Genomic DNA, 19,468 nt, shown 5'->3' with positions numbered 1-19,468 from the left:
GACTGGAATGACTGGAACGAATTGCAAAAATCTCTGAAGCTGGAGTCTTATATCTCCCTCTCTAACTTTAAGCATCAGCTGTCAGAGCAGCTTACCGATCACTATACCTGTCATCACTGTACCTGCCAATCTGTAAATAGCACACCGAACTACCTCATCCCCATATTATTACCTACCCTCTTCCTCTTTTGCACCCCAGTATCTCTACTTGCACATCATCATCTGCACATCTGTCACTCCAGTATTAATGCTAAATTGTAATTATTTCACCTCTATGGCCTATTTATTGCCTACCTTCATACTCTTCTACATTTGCACACACTGTACATAGATTTTTCTATTTTTCTTCTCTATTGTGTTATTGACTGTACGTTTGTTTATGTGTAACTCTGTGTTGTTTTTTGTCACATTGATTTGCTTTATCTTGGCCAGCCAGTGTAACGCTCGTCGTCAGGAATAGTGGACCAAAGCGCAGCGGGGTAAGTGTTCATGATTTTATTTCATATCAAAAACACTCGACCAAAGTAACGAAAGCAAACAGTTCTGTCAGGTAAAACAGATACTAAACAGAAAATAACTACCCACAAAACCCAAATGAAAAAGGACAACTTATATATGATCCCCAATCAGAGACAACGATAGACAGCTGCCTCTGATTGGGAACCACACCTACATAGAAATAAAGAAACTAGAATGCCCTGGCCTAACCAAAAATAGAGAATAAAAACCTCTCTATGGCCAGGGAGTGACAGCCAGGTTGCAGTTGTAAATGAGAACTTGTTCTCAACTGGCCTACCTGGTTAAATAAAGGTTAAATAAAAAAATGAGCTGAAATAAAATAAATGTTCCATTCACACAAAAAGCTTTTACATCTCTGTTTGTGAGCATTTCTTTTTTGCCAAAATAGTCCCTCCACCTGACAGCTGTGGCATATAAAGAAGCTGATTAAACAGCCTGATCATTACACAGGTGCACCTTGTGCTGGGGACAATAAAATGTGCAGTTTGTTACACAACACAATGCCACAGATGTCTCAAGTTGAGGGAGTCTGCAATTGGCATGCTGACTGCAAGAATGTCCACCAGAGTTGTTGCCAGATAATTTAATGTTAATTTCTCTACCATAAGCTGCCTCCAACGTAATTTTAGTGAATTTGGCAGTACGTCCAACCGGCCTCACAACTGCAGACCCCGTGTAACCACGCTAGCCCAGCCCAGACCGGCTGCACCCCTGCCCAGTCATGTAAAATCCATAGATTAGGGCCTAATCAATTTATTTACATTGACTGATTTCCATATATGAACTGTAACTCCGTAAAATCGTTTAAATTGTTGCATGTCGCGTTTAGATTTTGGTTCAGCATAGTAAGGAACTCCCCTCACGTGTTTGTGTAGGTCTTAACTGAAAGGAAAACCCCAAAACCCACAGACACTCTGCCCTCCTTGGAGTTTGACACCCCTGCCATAGGGGAACCATTTTAGGGTCTCTGAAGCAATGTGAATATTGGCACTCCTTTAGTTTTTTGTCTAGTCTTAGTCATTTGACTAAAATAGTATTAAGTCTTAGTTACATTTTTGGCATTTGATTAATGATTTAATCTAGTTATTGTCTGTGAGCCATTTTAGTCAACTAAGGGCCTAATAATTTGTTACATTGCAGTCACATCACATTTGTATTACCTCATTAACCTACAGTAAAGATAAATCACTGACTTCCATGTCCACAAACATACATAGCCTTGCCCAACACCAAAACAATCTGCATTTCCTATTCTCATTACATCAGCAAAAATATGACAAACATATACAGTGGGGCAAAAAAGTATTTAGTCAGCCACCAATTGTGCAAGTTCTCCTACTTAAAAATATGAGAGAGGCCTGTAATTTTCATCATAAGTACACTTCAACGATGACAGAAAATATCAGAAAAAAAATCCAGAAAATCACATTGTAGGATTTTTTATGAATTTATTTGCAAATTATGGTGGAAAATAAGTATTTGGTCACCTACAAACAAGCAAGATTTCTGACTTCTTATTTAAGAGGCTCCTCTGTCCTCCACTCGTTACCTGTATTAATGGCACCTGTTTGAACTTGTTATCAGTATAAAAGACACCTGTCCACAACCTCAAACAGTCACACTCCAAACTCCACTATGACCAAGACCAAAGAGCTGTCAAAGGACACCAGAAACAAAATTGTAGACCTGCACCAGGCTGGGAAGACTGAATCTGTAATAGGTAAGCAGCTTGGTTTGAAGAAATCAACTGTGGGAGCAATTATTAGGAAATTGAAGACATACAAGACCACTGATAATCTCCCTCGATCTGGGGCTCCACGCAAGATCTCACCCCGTGGGGTCAAAATGATCACAAGAACGGTGAGCAAAAATTCCAGAACCACACGGGGCGACCTAGTGAATGACCTGCAGAGAGCTGAGACCAAAGTAACAAAGCCTACCATCAGTAACACACTATGCCGCCAGGGACTGAAATCCTGCAGTGCCAGAGGTGTCCCCCTGCTTAAGCCAGTACATATCCAGGCCCGTCTGTTTGCTAGAGAGCATTTAGATGATCCAGAAGAAGATTGGGAGTATGTCATATGGTCAGATGAAACCAAAATATAACTTTTTGGTAAAAACTCAACTCGTTGTGTTTGGCGGACAAAGAATACTGAGTTGCATCCCAAGAACACCATACCTACTGTGAAGCATGGGGGTGGAAACATCATGCTTTGGGGCTGTTTTTCTGCAAAGGGACCAGGACGACTGATCCGTGTAAAGGAAAGATTGAATGGGGCCATGTATCGTGAGATTTTGAGTGAAAACCTCCTTCCATCAGCAAGGGCATTGAAGATGAAACGTGGCTGGGTCTTTCAGCATGACAATGATCCCAAACACACCGCCCGGGCAACGAAGGAGTGGCTTCGTAAGAAGCATTTCAAGGTCCTGGAGTGGCCTAGCCAGTCTCCAGATCTCAACCCTATAGAAAATCTTTGGAGGGAGTTGAAAGTCCGTGTTGCCCTAAACATCACTGCTCTAGAGGAGATCTGCATGGAGGAATGAAAACCTTGTGAAGACTTACAGAAAACGTTTGACCTCTGTCATTGTATTGAGATAAACTTTTGTTATTGACCAAATACTGATTTTCCACCATAATTTGCAAATAAATTCATTAAAAATCCTACAATGTGATTTTCTGGATTTTTTTTCTCATTTTGTCTGTCATAGTTGAAGTGTACCTATGATGAAAATTACAGGCCTCTCTCATCTTTTTAAGTGGGAGAACTTGCACAATTGGTGGCTGACTAAATACTTTTTTTGCCCCACTGAATACGAGTATATTAGAATTCAGTCTACATAGATTTTGCAGATTACATACAAAACAGACAGACACACACAAGCAGAGAGAGAGAGAAAGAGAGAAATGTTCGTATCCTACCATCCCCTGAGCTCAGGCTGAAATCAATGGAGGAGCATGGTGGAACTGAAATACAAGGAACACTTGGCAGTAGGGATAAAGACTGTCAAGTGGTGGTGGTTATTGCTTGTTCTGCAGAATCTGTGCGTGTTCTTCCTGGTCAGACTCACTAATGAGGAAGGCTTTTTGCTGAGGTCTGATCATGATTGGTCAATGCAGAGCAGACATTATTGCAGTAGCATTCTGATGGTTCTGCATGAAACAACAGACAAGCAAACTGCTACTACTGCATCCTACTGCTCCTTATCCCCATGGAAACCACAGGAGGAAGTTGTAAAGTACCTCCGGATTTAATTTATATTATGGCTGGAAAATGATAACTGACCAAAAACCCTGTCTCCAAGACACTAATTCAAAATGTGTGTGTGTGTTTTGCTCCCGTGTGGCTCAGTTGGTAGAGCATGGCACTTGCAACGCCAGGGTTGTGGGTTTGATTCCCACAGGGGATCAGTACGAACAAATATGAAAATGTATGCACTCACTACTGTAAATCGCTCCGGATTAGAGCTTCTGCTAAATGATGAAAATGTGTGTTTGTGTGTGTGAGAAACAGCGAGAGTCAGTAAACTTGGCTCAAAGGAGAAAACTCTTTTGCTAATTGCTACCCTCCTGTCTCAATTTTCCACACCAAGGCTTTCCTGAGCTATGAATGCCGCAGAAGGGAGAATTATGTCTATGCCTCAGGAACAGGGCCAAATTCATCTCTCTCTCTCTCTCTCTCTCTCTCTCTCTCTCTCTCTCTCTCTCTCTCTCTCTCTCTCTCTCTCTCTCTCTCTCTCTCTCTCTCTCTCTCTCCCTCTCTCTCTCCCTCTCTCTCTCTCTCTCTCTCAGAATTGATGCATAGGCAAACGTCAGGTCACAGCCAAGGTGACAATGCATGCCAGGGAGAAACAATCATTAGTCAGCCCTCTGTGATGATACGGGGCATCAGAAACATTACACATCATTAGCTCTGAGATGGGACGACAGGACTGGAGAACCTGATCTGACAGGCCTATAAAATAGGAAGGGTGCTCAGTGATAACCTTCTGGCTATGCTCATATTCTATTTCAATTGATACATGGGGCATAGGGAAGGGGCAGAGTTACATTTTAACTGAAAATACACATAACGATATGAAGTGGGTTGCGTGTGTGAATTATATATACATACATTCAAACTCAGTTTTTCATTATTCCTGGTAAAAATTCCCTGTCTTAGGTCAGTTTGGATCACCACTTTATTTTAAGACTAAGAATAATTTATTTAAGCTTTTATTTCTTTCACAACATTCCCAGTGGGTCAGAAGTTTACATACACTCAATTAGTATTTGGTAGATTTGCCTTTAAATGGTTTAACTTGGCCTTCCACAAGATTCCCACAATAAGTAGGGTGAATTTGGCCCATTCCTCCTGACAGAGCTGGTGTAACGGAGTCAGTTTTGTAGGCCTCCTTGCTCGCACACGCTTTTTCAGTTCTGCCCACAAATTTTCTATAGGATTGAGGTCAGGGCTTTGTGATGGCCACTTCTTAAGCCATTTTGCCACAACTTTGGAAGTATGCTTGGGGTCGTAGTCAATTTGGAAGACCCATTTGCGACCAAGCTTTAACTTCCTGACTGATGTCTTTAGATGTTGCTTCAATATATCCACATAATTTTCTTTCCTCGTGATGCCATCTACTTTGTGAAGAGCACCAGTCCCTCCTGCAGCAAAGCACCCCCACAACATGATGCTGCCACCCCCGTGCTTCACGGTTGGAATGGTGTTCTTCGGCTTGCAAGCCTCCCCCTTTTTCCTCCAAACATAACGATGGTCATTATGGCCAAACAGTTCTATTTTTGTTTCATCAGACCAGAGGAAATTTCTCCAAAAAGTACGATCTTTGTCCTCATGTGAAGTTGCAAACCGTAGTCTGGCTTTTTTATGGCGGTTTTGGAGCAGTGGCTTCTTTCTTGCTGAGCGGCCTTTCAGGTTATGTCGATATGGGACTCGTTTTACTGTGGATATAGACCCTTTTGTACCTGTTTCCTCCAGCAGCTTCACAAGATCCTTTGCTGTTGTTCTTGGATTGATTTGCACTTTTTGCACCAAAGTACGTTCATCTCTAGGAGACAGAACGCGTCTCCTTCCTGAGCGGTATGATGGCTGCCTGGTCCCATGGTGTTTATACTTGCGTACTATTGTTTATACAGATGAACGTGGTACCTTCGGGTGTTTGGAAATTGCTTCCAAGGATGAAGCAGACTTGTGGAGGTCTTTTGATTTTGATGTCAAGCAAAGAGGCACTGAGTTTGAAGGTAGGCCTTGAAATACATCCACAGGTACACCTCCAATTGAGTCAAATTATGTCAATTAGCCAGAAGCTTCTAAAGCCATGACATAATTTTCTGGAATTTTCCAAGCTGTTTAAAGGCACAGTCAACTTAGTGTATGCAAACTTCTGACCCACTGGAATTGTGAAACAGTGAATTATAATTGAAATATGTATGTGTGTGTGTGTATGTAAACTTCCGACTTCAACTGTATATATATTTTAACCTTTATTTTAGGCAAGTCAGTTAATAACAAATTCTTATTTAAAATGACGGCCTACACCGGCCAAACCTGGACAACGCTGGGCCAATTGTGCGCCGCCCTATGGGACTCCCAATAATGGCCGGTTGTGATACAGCCTGAAAGGAGGGAGAGAGACAGAGAGAGAGACAGATATTGAGAGAGAGAGAGAGAGCAACAGAGCGATACGGAGGAGAGTGTGACTTACGGTGGGCGTGTATGTGCTCCCTCTCTGGTGATTACCCCCTCTTTCTCCATCAGCATCTGTCTGAAGGTGCCGACCTTCTGCCTGATCTCCTCCTCAGAGTACCTACAGGAGAGAACACACACTCAGTGGGTGTAGACCAACACACTCAAGGCACACACAGAGACACACACAGAGACACACACACACAGTCGCAGGCACACACGCAAGCACACGCACAGCATATGTTTATCTATCCTTGAGGGAACCTAAAATTGATTTAAACTCAAAATCCTATTTTGCCTAACCATAACCTGTAAGCTTAAAATACCTTTTGTCCTCGTGGGGATGTGGGAAATGCCCCCACGAACGAGAATGTACCTTGTTTTACTATCCTTGTGAGGACTTCTGGTACCCATGAGGACATTAATACACACACACACACACACACACACACACACACACACACACACACACACACACACACACACACACACACACACACACACACACACACACACACACACACACACACACGGTTGATTTACCCGGTGGAGCAGAGCAGACAGGGCAGGACTCAAAGATATATTTGCAAGGCAGTGAGGAGGAGTGATGGCTAACTGTCATGGCGAAGGCAAAATATGGGAACCACTAAGTCTTAGTGACTAAGACATGGTGCAGACAGGAGATGGAGAATTTAGCCAGGCACAGACAGCAACAGCATCACACACACGGCTAGTCATTTTCAATATCACATGTTTCCCGTCCTATCAGAGAAAGCAGCAAGGCTTATCGCCATCTGTCACAACGGGCGCTGGTGCGTGTGTAACGCCACGTCATCTCCAAACGGGGGGCATAAATGTACAGCTTGTCCAGAAGGGGATAAGATGGCTGGCCAGGAACCATATGTAGTGGAATGCCTTTCCCTTAGTATGGCTTAATTGATACACGACACAACTGGGGGAAAGGAAATGCAGGTGATTTGCTGTGCCAGCTCAACTTAAAATCTCCCTAGTCCTTCCTTCCGGCCCCTGTGTTTGTGTGTGTACACACGTGAGAGAGAGATGATTCGCTGTGTGTGGGCATGCGTGCGTGTGGCGTGAGCATGTGTCAGATGATTCACTTTGCTAGATCACCAATTCCCCAGAGTCCTTCCTTGAGGCCCCTTTGTACATGCCATGTTTTATTCTGACAGCAGAAATAGGGGTGGAGCTCACTAGAAACCCCAGTTGTACACAACACATCAATACACTCAATCCTGCGAGCCAATTTCTCAACGTTATCAGCATTGGCTAGAATCCTGTGGGTCACCATCATGTGGGGGTGAAACTCATAGTAATTTAATAGGATCTCTGTGGTGAAACTCAGATTGACATATTAGTCATTTAATAGGATCTCTGTGGTATATACGTATACTTCAGTTAGAAGAACCTGAGTGGGATAATTGCCTATTGAATGTATGTTTTGTGGCCAAGTTAACTAATGTAGTACTAGATATGGGGTGGCAGGGTAGCCTAGTTGTTAGAGCGTTGGACTAGTAACCGGAAGGTTGCAAGTTCAAATCCCGAGCTGACAAGGTACAAATCTGTCGTTCTACACCAGGCAGTTAACCCACTGTTCCTAGGACGTCATTGAAAATAAGATTTTTTTCTTAACTGTCTTGCCTAGTTAAATAAAGGTAAAAAAAACATATATATAGATATATATATATATATATATATATGTACTCTATTTGTATGTGGGTGGAAAACAAGCTCAGCGTAGCTTTGTAACAAACCTGTTCAGACATTACCACTGACAACCGCTCCAATGTCCACACACAGATTGTACAGTTCTGGATGAGAGTCATGACTCCCTGCCAGTTAGTTCTATTGGAGGAGTGCCAGAAGAACACAGAGCGAATACAGTCTCTGAGAAGGAAAACTGTTCAGTGAGCATCACAGAGGAGCTATTTAGAACACAACTCAAGGTCAAATGCAGAGAGAGCAGTGGAAGGAATGAAGGACGACCGTCTGTATGATTCCTTTTGTTCAATATCTTGTATTTCATTATTTGTCAATCTGCATTTTACAACATGCTCTCTCTATCAGTTGTTTCAATGGCACTATCTTTCTCTGTGGGTGTAGCAAAAGCTGCTGAACTGAACACACTGCGGGAGCTGTCCACTGGTGGTCGGTGCTGAAACACATTCAAAAGCTGCTGAACTGAACACACTGCGGGAGCTGTCCACTGGTGGTCGGTGCTGAAACACATTCAAAAGCTGCTGAACTGAACACACTGTGGGAGCTGTCCACTGTTGGTCGGTGCTGAAACACATTCCCACTCAGTAAAAGAGACTCTCTGTTCATTGCCAGTCAGTCACGGCACCAATCCCAGTAAATAGTGAAAATAATAGCAGTAGTCTGAACCAGACCAGAAAGCTGTGTAGGTGCTGTGTCCATTTATCCCAGAATTGCCCAGCGCTATCAGTACCGCGGCTAGGGACAGGAGATTAAGGTAGTGGTCTAGGAGATCTGACAGTACAGAACAGAGACAGCCCAGTGTGACACCACCACTACTCACTCCCTGCTTCACTGTAATCGCTCTCTCTCTCTCTCTGTGTGTGTGTGTGTGTGTGTGTGTGTGTGTGTGAGTGAGTGAATGTGTGTGTGTGTGTGTGTGTGTGCTCTATTGCAATCTCTAGTCATTTCTCAGCCTAGCAGGGCTTGTCAGCCACATCACAATCACAACAGAGTGGCAAAGAACTCAACTCACTCTATATTTATATCTTTCCATGCATGAGGCAGGCCCCATCACCATACGTAATGTTACTTTACTGTGTTTGTGTGCATCACTGTAGTCACTAGACATATATACTATGTCTGGGTGTGGGTTCTACAGTGTGTTCTACTCTACCGTACCTTGACAGTGCTATAAAAAGAGGGAGAGGGTGAAAAGCCTTAGAATATAATAGGCTCGTATTGTGCACTAATGCTCTCACACACCAAAACAAAATGCTTGGCTTAAGGCGCTCTCCTTCCTTCACACTTCACTGTCCTGATGATAGCAGGCTGAGATATATTAACGCTTGACACTCGCTCTGTTTACTGACAGCTAGTGTAAAGACATAAATAAGGTGTCAGACTCACAACCCCAAGCTCTAAGAGCTCTGTGGAACGGATAGTTATAGTGTACTGTAATGTCCTCCTCTCTTCTCCTATTCCTCCCCTTGTCTTCCTCACCCTCCTGGCCTCCTCCTCCAGCACCATCTTGTGATGGAAAATGTCATGTTTGTGCTTTTCTAATAACCAATTTCTGTGTTCATGCAAGTGACTGATTGAACGAATCCTCACCATCAGTATCTGCAATTTGGCAGTACGCACAGAACCTTGTTTTGAGAATGAAAGGATATCTCAGTTTCAAGGTCTCAGCTTGGATAGAAGAAGCCTCGTGAGGTATTGGTCAGTCACATGCATGAACCAAACTTTAATGATGAATTAATGATGAATAAGCTAAATCATGCAAATATAACTTGTCTGTGTAAGCAGTATATAAGAGAACTAACGGGACTGCCCCGGCGGAGCTCACTTCAGACTGGTACTTGATGCATCTAAATTTGACTGTGACCTCTCAAGCTTGCTGTTAATATACAATGATTAATTTAAGATTGACTTCAAGTGTCCCTGTGTAGATTATACACGACTGTCTCCTCCCTCTCTGGACTCCTCTCACATGGTTTTGTGGCGCAGCCAAGCCTAAAGTCAGACACCTCCGTTCTCCCCGATTGGTTTACCCTGCGGGATGGTCTGAGGGGATTGGCTAACCATGGGCAGTGGGCGTACGCTTAACGGTGCGTGTAACGGCTGTGGTTTTACGTGTAACGGCTTTACAACAACACTGGGGTTGAGGTTGATGTGCTGTGGGGCTAGAATACCCCTGCATCACCTGTGGATCTACTGACCAGAATATGTTTGTTTGAGATTCCAGGCCTCTGCAGAGGTTATGCATTTTGATTCTCTTTTTCCTCTCTTCATTTCAGACAGAAATGTAACAGTATTCCTTCTGTCCCTCTCCTCGCCCTAACCTGGGATCAAAACAGGAACCCTCGACACAGATCAACAACAGTCGACTTTGAATCATCGTTACCTATCGCTCCACAAAAGCCGCAACTCTTGCATAGCAAGAGAAACAACTACTTCAAGGTTTCAGAGTGAGTGACATCACTGATTGAAATGCCACTAGCGTGCACCGCAAACTATCCAGCCATTTCACACCGGTTACACAAAGATCAATCAAAATGTTATTTGTCACATGCACTGAATACAACAGGTGTAGACCTTACTGTGAAATGCTTTCGAGCCCCTTCCCAACAATGTAGAGTCAAAAAGAAAGAAAGAAACAGGAAAATACAATTTTTTTAGGGAAAATATTTTTTGGGGGGAAAAATAACAATAACGAGGCTATATACAAGGAGTACCGGTGCCAAGTCAATCAAAGAGGTACACCTCTTTTCTAAAAAAGGGTGATCTAAATGTATTCATGGTAAACTAGAGCCCATTCACAGACAAATAGCTACGGGAATGATTCATTATTCAGTTCCGTAACACAACAAAATCTGTCCTTTCTGGGTCTCTCAGATGCAAGATTGCTTTTTGAGTTGAGTTAGAGTGGTAAAATCTATTCTAAACTCAAAATCAATGTGCATAAATGGTGATGTATTGAGCTTTTCTTCAGGGGCTATTAGTGGACGAGCATCCAAACTTCACATCTCGGATTCTGTCTGTTAATTAGTGCTGTTGTGGGGGTTAAACGTCACTGATTTACACACAGACACACACTCACGCGCACACGCGCACACACACACACAAGCACACACCTGTTTAAATTAATGTTAAACTGAGTGTGGATTGTGTGTGTGTGCGAGTGTGTGTGTGTCCATACAGTAGAGAACAGAGAGTCATCAGCGATAGATACGCTAGATGAGTTGAGGGCCATTTTGCCAGCCCCATGGCCCTCAACATACACAGTCACCATGACTGACTGGGGCATACACTATATCAGACAGACTGGCTCCCTCTTCCTGTCCCGCCAGCCCAGCCCTGACAAATCACCTAGATTAAACAGCCTGATTGAAGTAATTAGACAGAAGCTAGAGAGAGAGAGAAAGAGAAACAGAGTGAGAAAGAAAGTCTCCATTAGCTAGGGGCTCAGGGAAATCAAATTCAAAATGCTTTAATGGCATGAATGACAAGGTCAGTGTTGTCAAAGCGAAGTGACACACATATTTTTTTTTAAATCTAGAGCTGTGTTCAAATACTCATACTAACCGCAGTAACCATACTATTTGTGAGTATTACAGTATGCTTATTGGTCATAGTATGGATATAGAATGCAAAAAGTTCCCAGATGTTGTACTAAATTCAACAAAATATGAAGTATACACGTAGAAGACACTATTTCCGTACTTTAGGGTCCATAATGCAATTCTTAAGCAAATGGGCGTGGCTTCACATCGTTTCCAGATTTGAAGAAGATGTCGGAAAATATGCAGTCGAAGTACAACGAGAGCCTTTAAACAAGTCTCTCTAGTCTTTAAACAAATTCATTACTTTAACTAATTATGAGAAATGTTAAGCATGTTGAGCAATGTAAATAATTAAAATAAGTTACCTTACACATTATAGTGCCTGACAAACACATAGCGTATCATTACAGCAGTGTGTACCGGTATTGTCGTTAGCTAGCTACCTAACATTAGTTGGCTACTTAAACGTCAAACTTGCCAGTATAATACCTATAGGCTAACTAACTAACTACCCACCCAACATTTATTGACTTGACTATTCCCGTCATTCTTAGCCTAGCTAAATGGTATAGACATTGTGCGTTCTCAATGGACATTCAGGTGCTTTTGTAAATTCGCTCTGGCTATCTACTCCGATTTCAGATTTCAGAGGACTCTCGTCTAAGTGTACCAGAGAGCAGAATAATGAATTTATGAACGCTCAACACCCATTGAATATGGCCGGTGTCAGTAAACGTCGGCAAAAAAAGCGTAATTAAATTGTTGCCAGCGGCACAGTTACAGTCACCAACGCTCTGGATAACATGAGAACAGCATAACCAGCTTTGCGAGGGCGAGCAAAATGGTCAGAGTGGTCCCATTTGTGTCTGGAAGTAGCTAGCAAGCTAGCCAACATTAGCTTAGGTGCTTGACTGTCGTTGTAAGGTCAGAACGCTCAAATCAACCCTACTCCTCGGCCCGAGCTTCCAGTGTACGCTCCAAGAGCAAAACGTTCTGAATTTACAAACGGGCAATCTGACAACACTCTGAATTTACAAGCGCACTCTCGCACTCCAGACTGAATTTAAAGAACACACCCGAAGTCGTAAAAGGTCTAACTAGTAATTTGTTATGCTAACTAACTAGCTACCAAGAGGTTGCATAGCAACAGAATCAACTTCCGGTAGACATGTGAAGAGCTAGTACACTCAACTGAAAGCATACTGTTTGTTTGTAGTATACTAAAATTAACTAATAGTATATAGTATGCAGTATATACTCATTAAGTATGTAGAATACAGTATGTTAGTATGGGTATTCGAACACAGCTTATGGCTCTGGGCTAGAGAGAGAGAGACTGTTCTTACACCGTCTCAACTCACATCCCCAGGTGCAGCCGTAGCACATGTCGGACAAAGGCAGTGGCCATCAATACTTGTGCAATAAGTTTATGCCAATATGATGCAGTTAGTAAGATTGAGTGGCTTTGGGCTTGGTGAAGAGGGGTAGAGAAAATTATTTCAATTTCAGAGACCAAATTAAAAGACCAGCAACAACTTCATAATGAAATGGTTCAACTCTCATGTGGAGGAGAACATTTCAATCAGGAATTTAATTGAATAACAAATTATAAAGTTGCACATGTTCAAGGGAGATGTGCTTATACTGTAGAGTCGAGAAAGGCAGAGAGAGCGGGCGGAAGATGGAAAGAGAGAGAGCAGAGAGAGAGAGAGAGGTGTGTGGAGAGAGGAGACTACTGAATTCTTCACAAAGCTACCCTCTTACATCTCCCACACGGCAGCAGCTCTAGGAGGATAAGCAGATCCGCGGATGACATGACAGTGCACCAATTCTCTGCCTCTCTTTCTAGATTGCTCATCCTCACTAAGACCTTGACCAATAGGGACAACATTTGGCGGAATTAACACGGTGGCTAGATGGTCCAAAGCAGATTCAAGTCAGATTCACGTAGGGCAGGCAACTATAGCCTGAGTCCCAGTTGTGTTTGTGCTGTCTTGCCAACTCATTTGATGTCATTGTCATGTGGCGTTGGCAAGACATAGCAAACAGGTCTGGGACTCAGGCTAGTGCTGAACTTGGTGACATTGAATAAGAGGGGCATTTGCTCTTAGCCTGGTAAATCCCTCCTGCTCCTGCCTGGTGGGGATTAATCCCTTCAGACTTCACAAAGAGCTTGTCCCTACTTGGCTGTGGAAAACAATCTCCTCAGAAGACTAATGAGAAAGATCTTTGGCTGCGTGGTCCCAATACAACTTTGTGATAGTAGCTAGACCACCGTCTCCTCTTTTAATAAGACTTCCTTGCTACATTCCTCCCTTGATTTTTCTATTTCATCCTGTCTGTCTCTAACACCTCGATCAGACCGACAGCATCGTTGCATTTTGGTACACCAGAAGTACAGTTGAAGTCGGAAGTTTACACACACTCAGGCTGGAGTCATTAAAACTCATTTTTCAACCACTCCACAAATTTATTGTTAACAAACTATAGTTTTGGCAAGTCGGTTAGGACATTTACTTTGTGCATGACATAAGTAATTTTTCCAACAATTGTTTACAGAGAGATTATTTAACTTATAATTCACTGCATTACAATTACAGTGGGTCAGAAGTTTACATACACTAAGTTGACTGTGCCTATAAACAGGACATAAAAGTCCAGAAAATTATGTCATGGCTTTAGAAACTTCTGTTAGGCTAATTGCCATCATTTGAGTCAATTGGAGGTGTACCTGTGGATGTATTTCAAGGCCTACCTTCAAACTCAGTGCCTCTTTGCTTGACATCATGGGAAAATCAAAAGAAATCAGCCAAGACCTCAGAAAAAACACTGTAGGTCTCCACAAGTCCTAGAGATGAAACGTACTTTGGTGTGAAAAGTGAAAATCAATCCCAGAACAACAGCAAAGGACCTTGTGAAGATGCTGAAGGAAACAGGTACAAAAGTATCTATATCCACAGTAAAACAAGTCCTATATCAACATAACCTGAAAGGCCGCTCAACAAGGAAGATGCCACTGCTCCAAAACCGCCATAAAAAAGCCAGACTACGGTTTGCAACTGCACATTGGGACAAAGATTGTACTTTTTGGAGAAATGTCCTCTGGTCTGATGAAACAAAAATAGAACTGTTTGGCCATAATGACCATCATTATGTTTGGAGGAAAAAGGGGGAGGCTAGCAAGCTGAAGAACACCATCCCAACCGTGAAGCACGAGGGTAGCAGCATCATGTTGTGGGGGTGCTTTGCTGCAGGAGGGACTGGTTCACTTTACAACAATTATGTGGATATATTGAAGCAACATCTCAAGTGAAAGCTTGGTCGCAAATGGGTCTTCCAAATGGACAATGACCCCAAGCATACTTCCAAAGTTGTGGCAAAATGGCTTAAGGACAACAAAGTCAAGGTATTGGAGTGGCCATCACAAAGCCCTGACCTCAATTCCATAGAAAATATGTGGGCAGAACTGAAAAAGCATGTGCGAGCAAGGATGCCTACAAACCTAACTCAGTTACACCAGCTCTGTCAGGAGGAATGGGACAAAATTCACCCAATTTATTGTGGGAAGCTTGTGGAAGGCTACCCAAAACATTTGACCCAAGTTAAACAATTTAAAGGCAATGTTACCAAATACTAATTGAGTGTATGTAAACTTCTGACCCACTGGGTGTCACGTTCTGTCCTTTATTCCTTTGTTTTGTCTTTATTTAGTATGGTCAGGGCGTGAGTTGGGGTGGTTATTTTCAGTCTTTGTGTGTCTGCACCAGATTTCCAATGGAAAGCTGCGTTTGCCTTGCAGCATTGCATTGCAGAGGCAGTTGCAGTGCATTCTGTGTTCTGTGTGGTGCATACATTGGATTAAAATGTATGCGTAGACTTGACAGAAATAGTAGCAAAAGGTGAAGTTTGTTGACGACATCCATAAAAAAATATGGACTGCATAATGAAAAAAGGTTGACTGCTGAATTTATTATTGATGCAATGACGATGTCTGTCTGATCAAGGCGTAAACACCCCTCTCTTTTATACACTAAAATAAACCTTATAAGGTATTCAGGATGTTAAGTGACTTAAGAGTCCTGGGTTCAAATACTATTTAGGGTATTTCAATTACTTTCAAAAGACATTTGGAAGTAAGTATTATTATTATAATATTTTTTGTGTAGTTGAATATATATATATAATATAATTGAATATAATTATAATACTTCAACAAGTAGTTGAATATTGGAATATATTTGGAAATACACTTGGACAGTACTGACTATATACTCATATTTTCAAATACAAATATTTCAATACTGCATGTTTTTCAACCCAGGTCGTTTGATTATTTGAAATAATGTATTTGGAAATACGTTTTTGAAAATAGTTTCAAATAGTATGATATTTATAGGAAATTATAAAACAATCCGGGCCACATTATTTGAAATTACTCAAATACACAGAAAATAAGTATCTCAAATACAAATAACCAAATATACATGTATTTGAACCTAGGTCAGGAGATAAAACTCTGCTGGAGGAGGTGTTGGGGAGAAAGTCAAATTCAATCCCAGGTACCCCAAAAAGTGAATACAATATCATGAGTTTCTGAATATGAAGCACACAATCTATAGCCTACACTCCTATAATGAAATTGGCTTTGCAATATGATGGCTTTATACGGATTAAAGGCGTTTGCAAATATCCCATGTGTATCCTTGTGTGTCTTTTTCCAAAATGATTCTTTGGCTGTCCCCATAGGAGAACCCTTTTTGGTTCCAGGTATAAATATTTTGTGTTCCATGTAGAACCCTCTGTGGAAAGGGTTTTACATGGAACCCAAAGGGGTTCTACCTGGAACCAAAAGGGTTCTTCAAAGGGTTTTCCTATGGGGACAGCCAAAGAACTGTTTTAGGTTCTAGACAGCACCTTTTTTTCAAAGAGTGTATGCCTGTTTGTCCCTGTCTGCGTATAATCCTACTTTACACAACAAATACCATTTCCTTGAAGCTCCCGGTGCAAATACTCTCATCTTCATGAGGAGGCCAGGGAGGTGAAAGGACCACTTTCTTCAGTCTTATCACAGCTTTTCTAAAAATCGCCCATCAGTGTGTTGTGGATGGAGGAGCTAGACAGGCCTCAGTTCAGCCAGTATACAGCAGTGTGTAGCTTTAACTAAGTGAGCGTGGCGTTGTGAAAGGCGAGTGTTAACTAAGTAAGTGGGTGATGCTGTAGGTCTTTGTGGATGAAGGACCATGCAAGCCAGAGTTCAGTCAGCAGTATGTAGCATAGTTTTACGTCCCCCATTAATAGGACAGAGGAAAGGCTGGGGCACTCCACAGGGACTAATCATGCAACGTTCATTACAGCTCAATAACACTCTGCTCAATAACACACTGCTACTTTGCACTGCTAGTGGCATTTTGGTGGAGTCATTGTACTATGATATTAGCATACAGTGCCTTCAGAAAGTGTTAACAGCCCTTGACTTTTTCCATATTTTGCTGTGTTACATCCTGAATTTAAAAATGTCCATGGCCTATATAGAATAGCCCATATTGTCAAAGTGGAATTATGTTTATAGATTTTTACTTTTATTTATTTTTTAACAAATGTATAAAAAATTAAGTAAAAAAAGTATGCCCTTTGTTATGGCAAACCTAAATAAGATCATGACTACAAATGTGCTTAAGAACACGTAAATATTTTTTAATTTAACAATTTATTTAGGCAAGTCAGTTAAGAACAAATCCTTATTTACAATGACGGTACCAGGGAACAGTGGGTTAACTGCCTTGTTCAGGGGCAGAACAACAGATTTGTACCTTGTCAGCTTGGTGATTCGATCTAACGCTCTAACCACTAGGCTACCTGCCGCTCCTGATAATAATATAATACGTTGCATGGACTGTGTGCAATAATATTGTTTAACAGGATTGTGTAATGACTACCTCATCTCTGTACCCTACAGGTATATTTCACTGGTCACCCCCAAAGCCAATTCCTCCTTCGGCCACCTTTCCTTCCAGTTCTCTGCTGCCAATGACTGGAACGAATTGCAAAAATCACTGAAGCTGGAGACTCATATCTCCCTCACTAGCTTTAAGCACCAGCTGTTAGAGTAGCTCACAGATCACTGCACTTCTGTCGAGCATTGAATTTCAAACACAGATTCAACAACAAAACCCAGGGAGGATTTCCAATGCCTCGTAAAGAAGGGCACCTATTGGTAATACAATTTTAAAAAGTAGACATTGAATATCCCTTTGAGCATGGTGAAGTTATTAATTACACTTTGGATGGTGTATCAATACACCCAGTCACTGCAAATATACAGACGTCCTTCCTAACTCAGTTGCCCGAGAGGAAGGTGGCTGCATCATGTTATGAAATGCTTGTCATCGGCAAGGACAAGGGAGTTTTTTTAGGCTAAAAATAAATGGAATAGAGCTAAGCACAGGCAAAATCCTAGAGGAAAACCTGGTGCTGTCTGCTGTCCAACAGACACTGGGAGACAAATTCACCTTTCAGCAGGACAATAACCTAAAATACAATGCCAAATATATACTGCAGTTGCTTACCAAGACGAAATTGAATGTTTCTGAGTGGCATAGTTACAGTTTTGACTTAATATTGGCTGAACATCTATGGCAAGACTTGAAAATGGCTCTCTAGGAATGATCAACAACCAAATTCACAAAGCTTGAAGAATTTTAAAACTAATGATGTGCAAATATTGTACAATCCAGGTGTGCAAAGCCCTTAGAGACTTACCCAGGAAGGTGAATACTTATGTATATTACATACTTCTGTGTTTAATATTTCTGTTTTCACTTTGTCATTATGGGTATTGTGTGTAGCTGGGTGAGAGGGGAAAAAAGCCATCCATTTTGAATTCAGGCTGTAACACAACAGAGTGTGGAATAAGTGGGGTAGGCACTGTATATATACCCCAACACACACTGCTGTAGGGAGTAGCACTTTGGTTGAGTATAAGTCAGTGTTGTAGCATAGTTGTTAGAGAGGGATAAAGATACAGATTTTTGTTTGGGTGCCAGGCAGGTATTTACACTGCCGATGTGAAAAGAGTAGGATAGAGAGAGTACTGCTACCAGACCCACACACATCAGCAGAAGATACTGCCTAGAGTGTAGCCTGTTTACCAGATAGCCAGTGGAGAGAATGGATAAGACACACGATATAAACACAAGTCACAATACGGGGTAAACCAACCAATGATATCTTATACAATATTAATGATTAGAGCAACTCTGAGGCAATTTAATAGAGGTAACAGACAACAAAGAACCCAGTTATCAATATAAGATGATTTGCAATCATCTGTATTCATTCACAGAGTGAAGAGTGAGTTGGTGTATGAATGTGTGTGTGTAAGTGTGTGTGTGTGTGGGGGGGTGTATTTGTATGCCAAAACAAAACAAGGCCTTTAAATGTTCCAAAGTCAGAGAACAGGAGATGGAGAAGAGAAGGAGAAGAAGAGAAGGGGGCGAGGGTCTTAGTTGTTGTAGGCCAACTCCAGCTTCACAACAATGTTGCTAGTAATCCAAGAGATCAAGGTTTGAACGGCCACAACAGGTTCCAAACACTTCAGGAGTAGAGCGATAACAACAGCCGATCAAACACAAAACTTTTATAATCTAAGCACTCTGAAAATGACCAAGGCTTCTGCAACTGGTTGTGCACACATTGAAAACTGTCATGCTGACCAAGAACTCTCACACCCATTAAGGAGAACCATATTTCCTTACTCCATCCTGACAGACGGTGCACTCTTAAAGTGGCAGCGCACGGTGTAGGCTCCGTCCAGGATCTTACCACACTCCTCCCCCCATGAAAAAACAATGCCTGTAGAAACGGAGAGGATGCAGGCTTTGGTAGGCTAGATTCATACTAAGCAAAACCAGGGAAGTACTCATCAGAGTCCTCCAAGAAGAGTTCCTGCCGGTGTTGCTTTTGCCTGCGATCCAGCTCTTCTGCTAT

General features: G+C 42.0%; 1 protein-coding gene across 1 annotated transcript in view; it reads right to left on the bottom strand.

Moving 5' to 3' along the window:
• LOC112258336 (serine/arginine repetitive matrix protein 3) overlaps positions 1–19,468 on the bottom strand; it is a 143,424-nt gene that overhangs the window by 29,836 nt on the left and 94,120 nt on the right. Inside the window, exon 3 of the mRNA XM_024432648.2 lies at positions 6,223–6,324. Within this exon, the coding sequence (XP_024288416.1) occupies positions 6,223–6,324 (102 nt within the window). The remainder of the gene's footprint in view (positions 1–6,222; positions 6,325–19,468) is intronic.

Source organism: Oncorhynchus tshawytscha, linkage group LG09 (genome assembly GCF_018296145.1).
Source record: "Oncorhynchus tshawytscha isolate Ot180627B linkage group LG09, Otsh_v2.0, whole genome shotgun sequence".
Lineage (NCBI taxonomy): Eukaryota > Metazoa > Chordata > Actinopteri > Salmoniformes > Salmonidae > Oncorhynchus > Oncorhynchus tshawytscha.
Note: the sequence above shows the minus strand (reverse complement) of the source record. Positions and strands in the feature narration are given on the sequence as shown.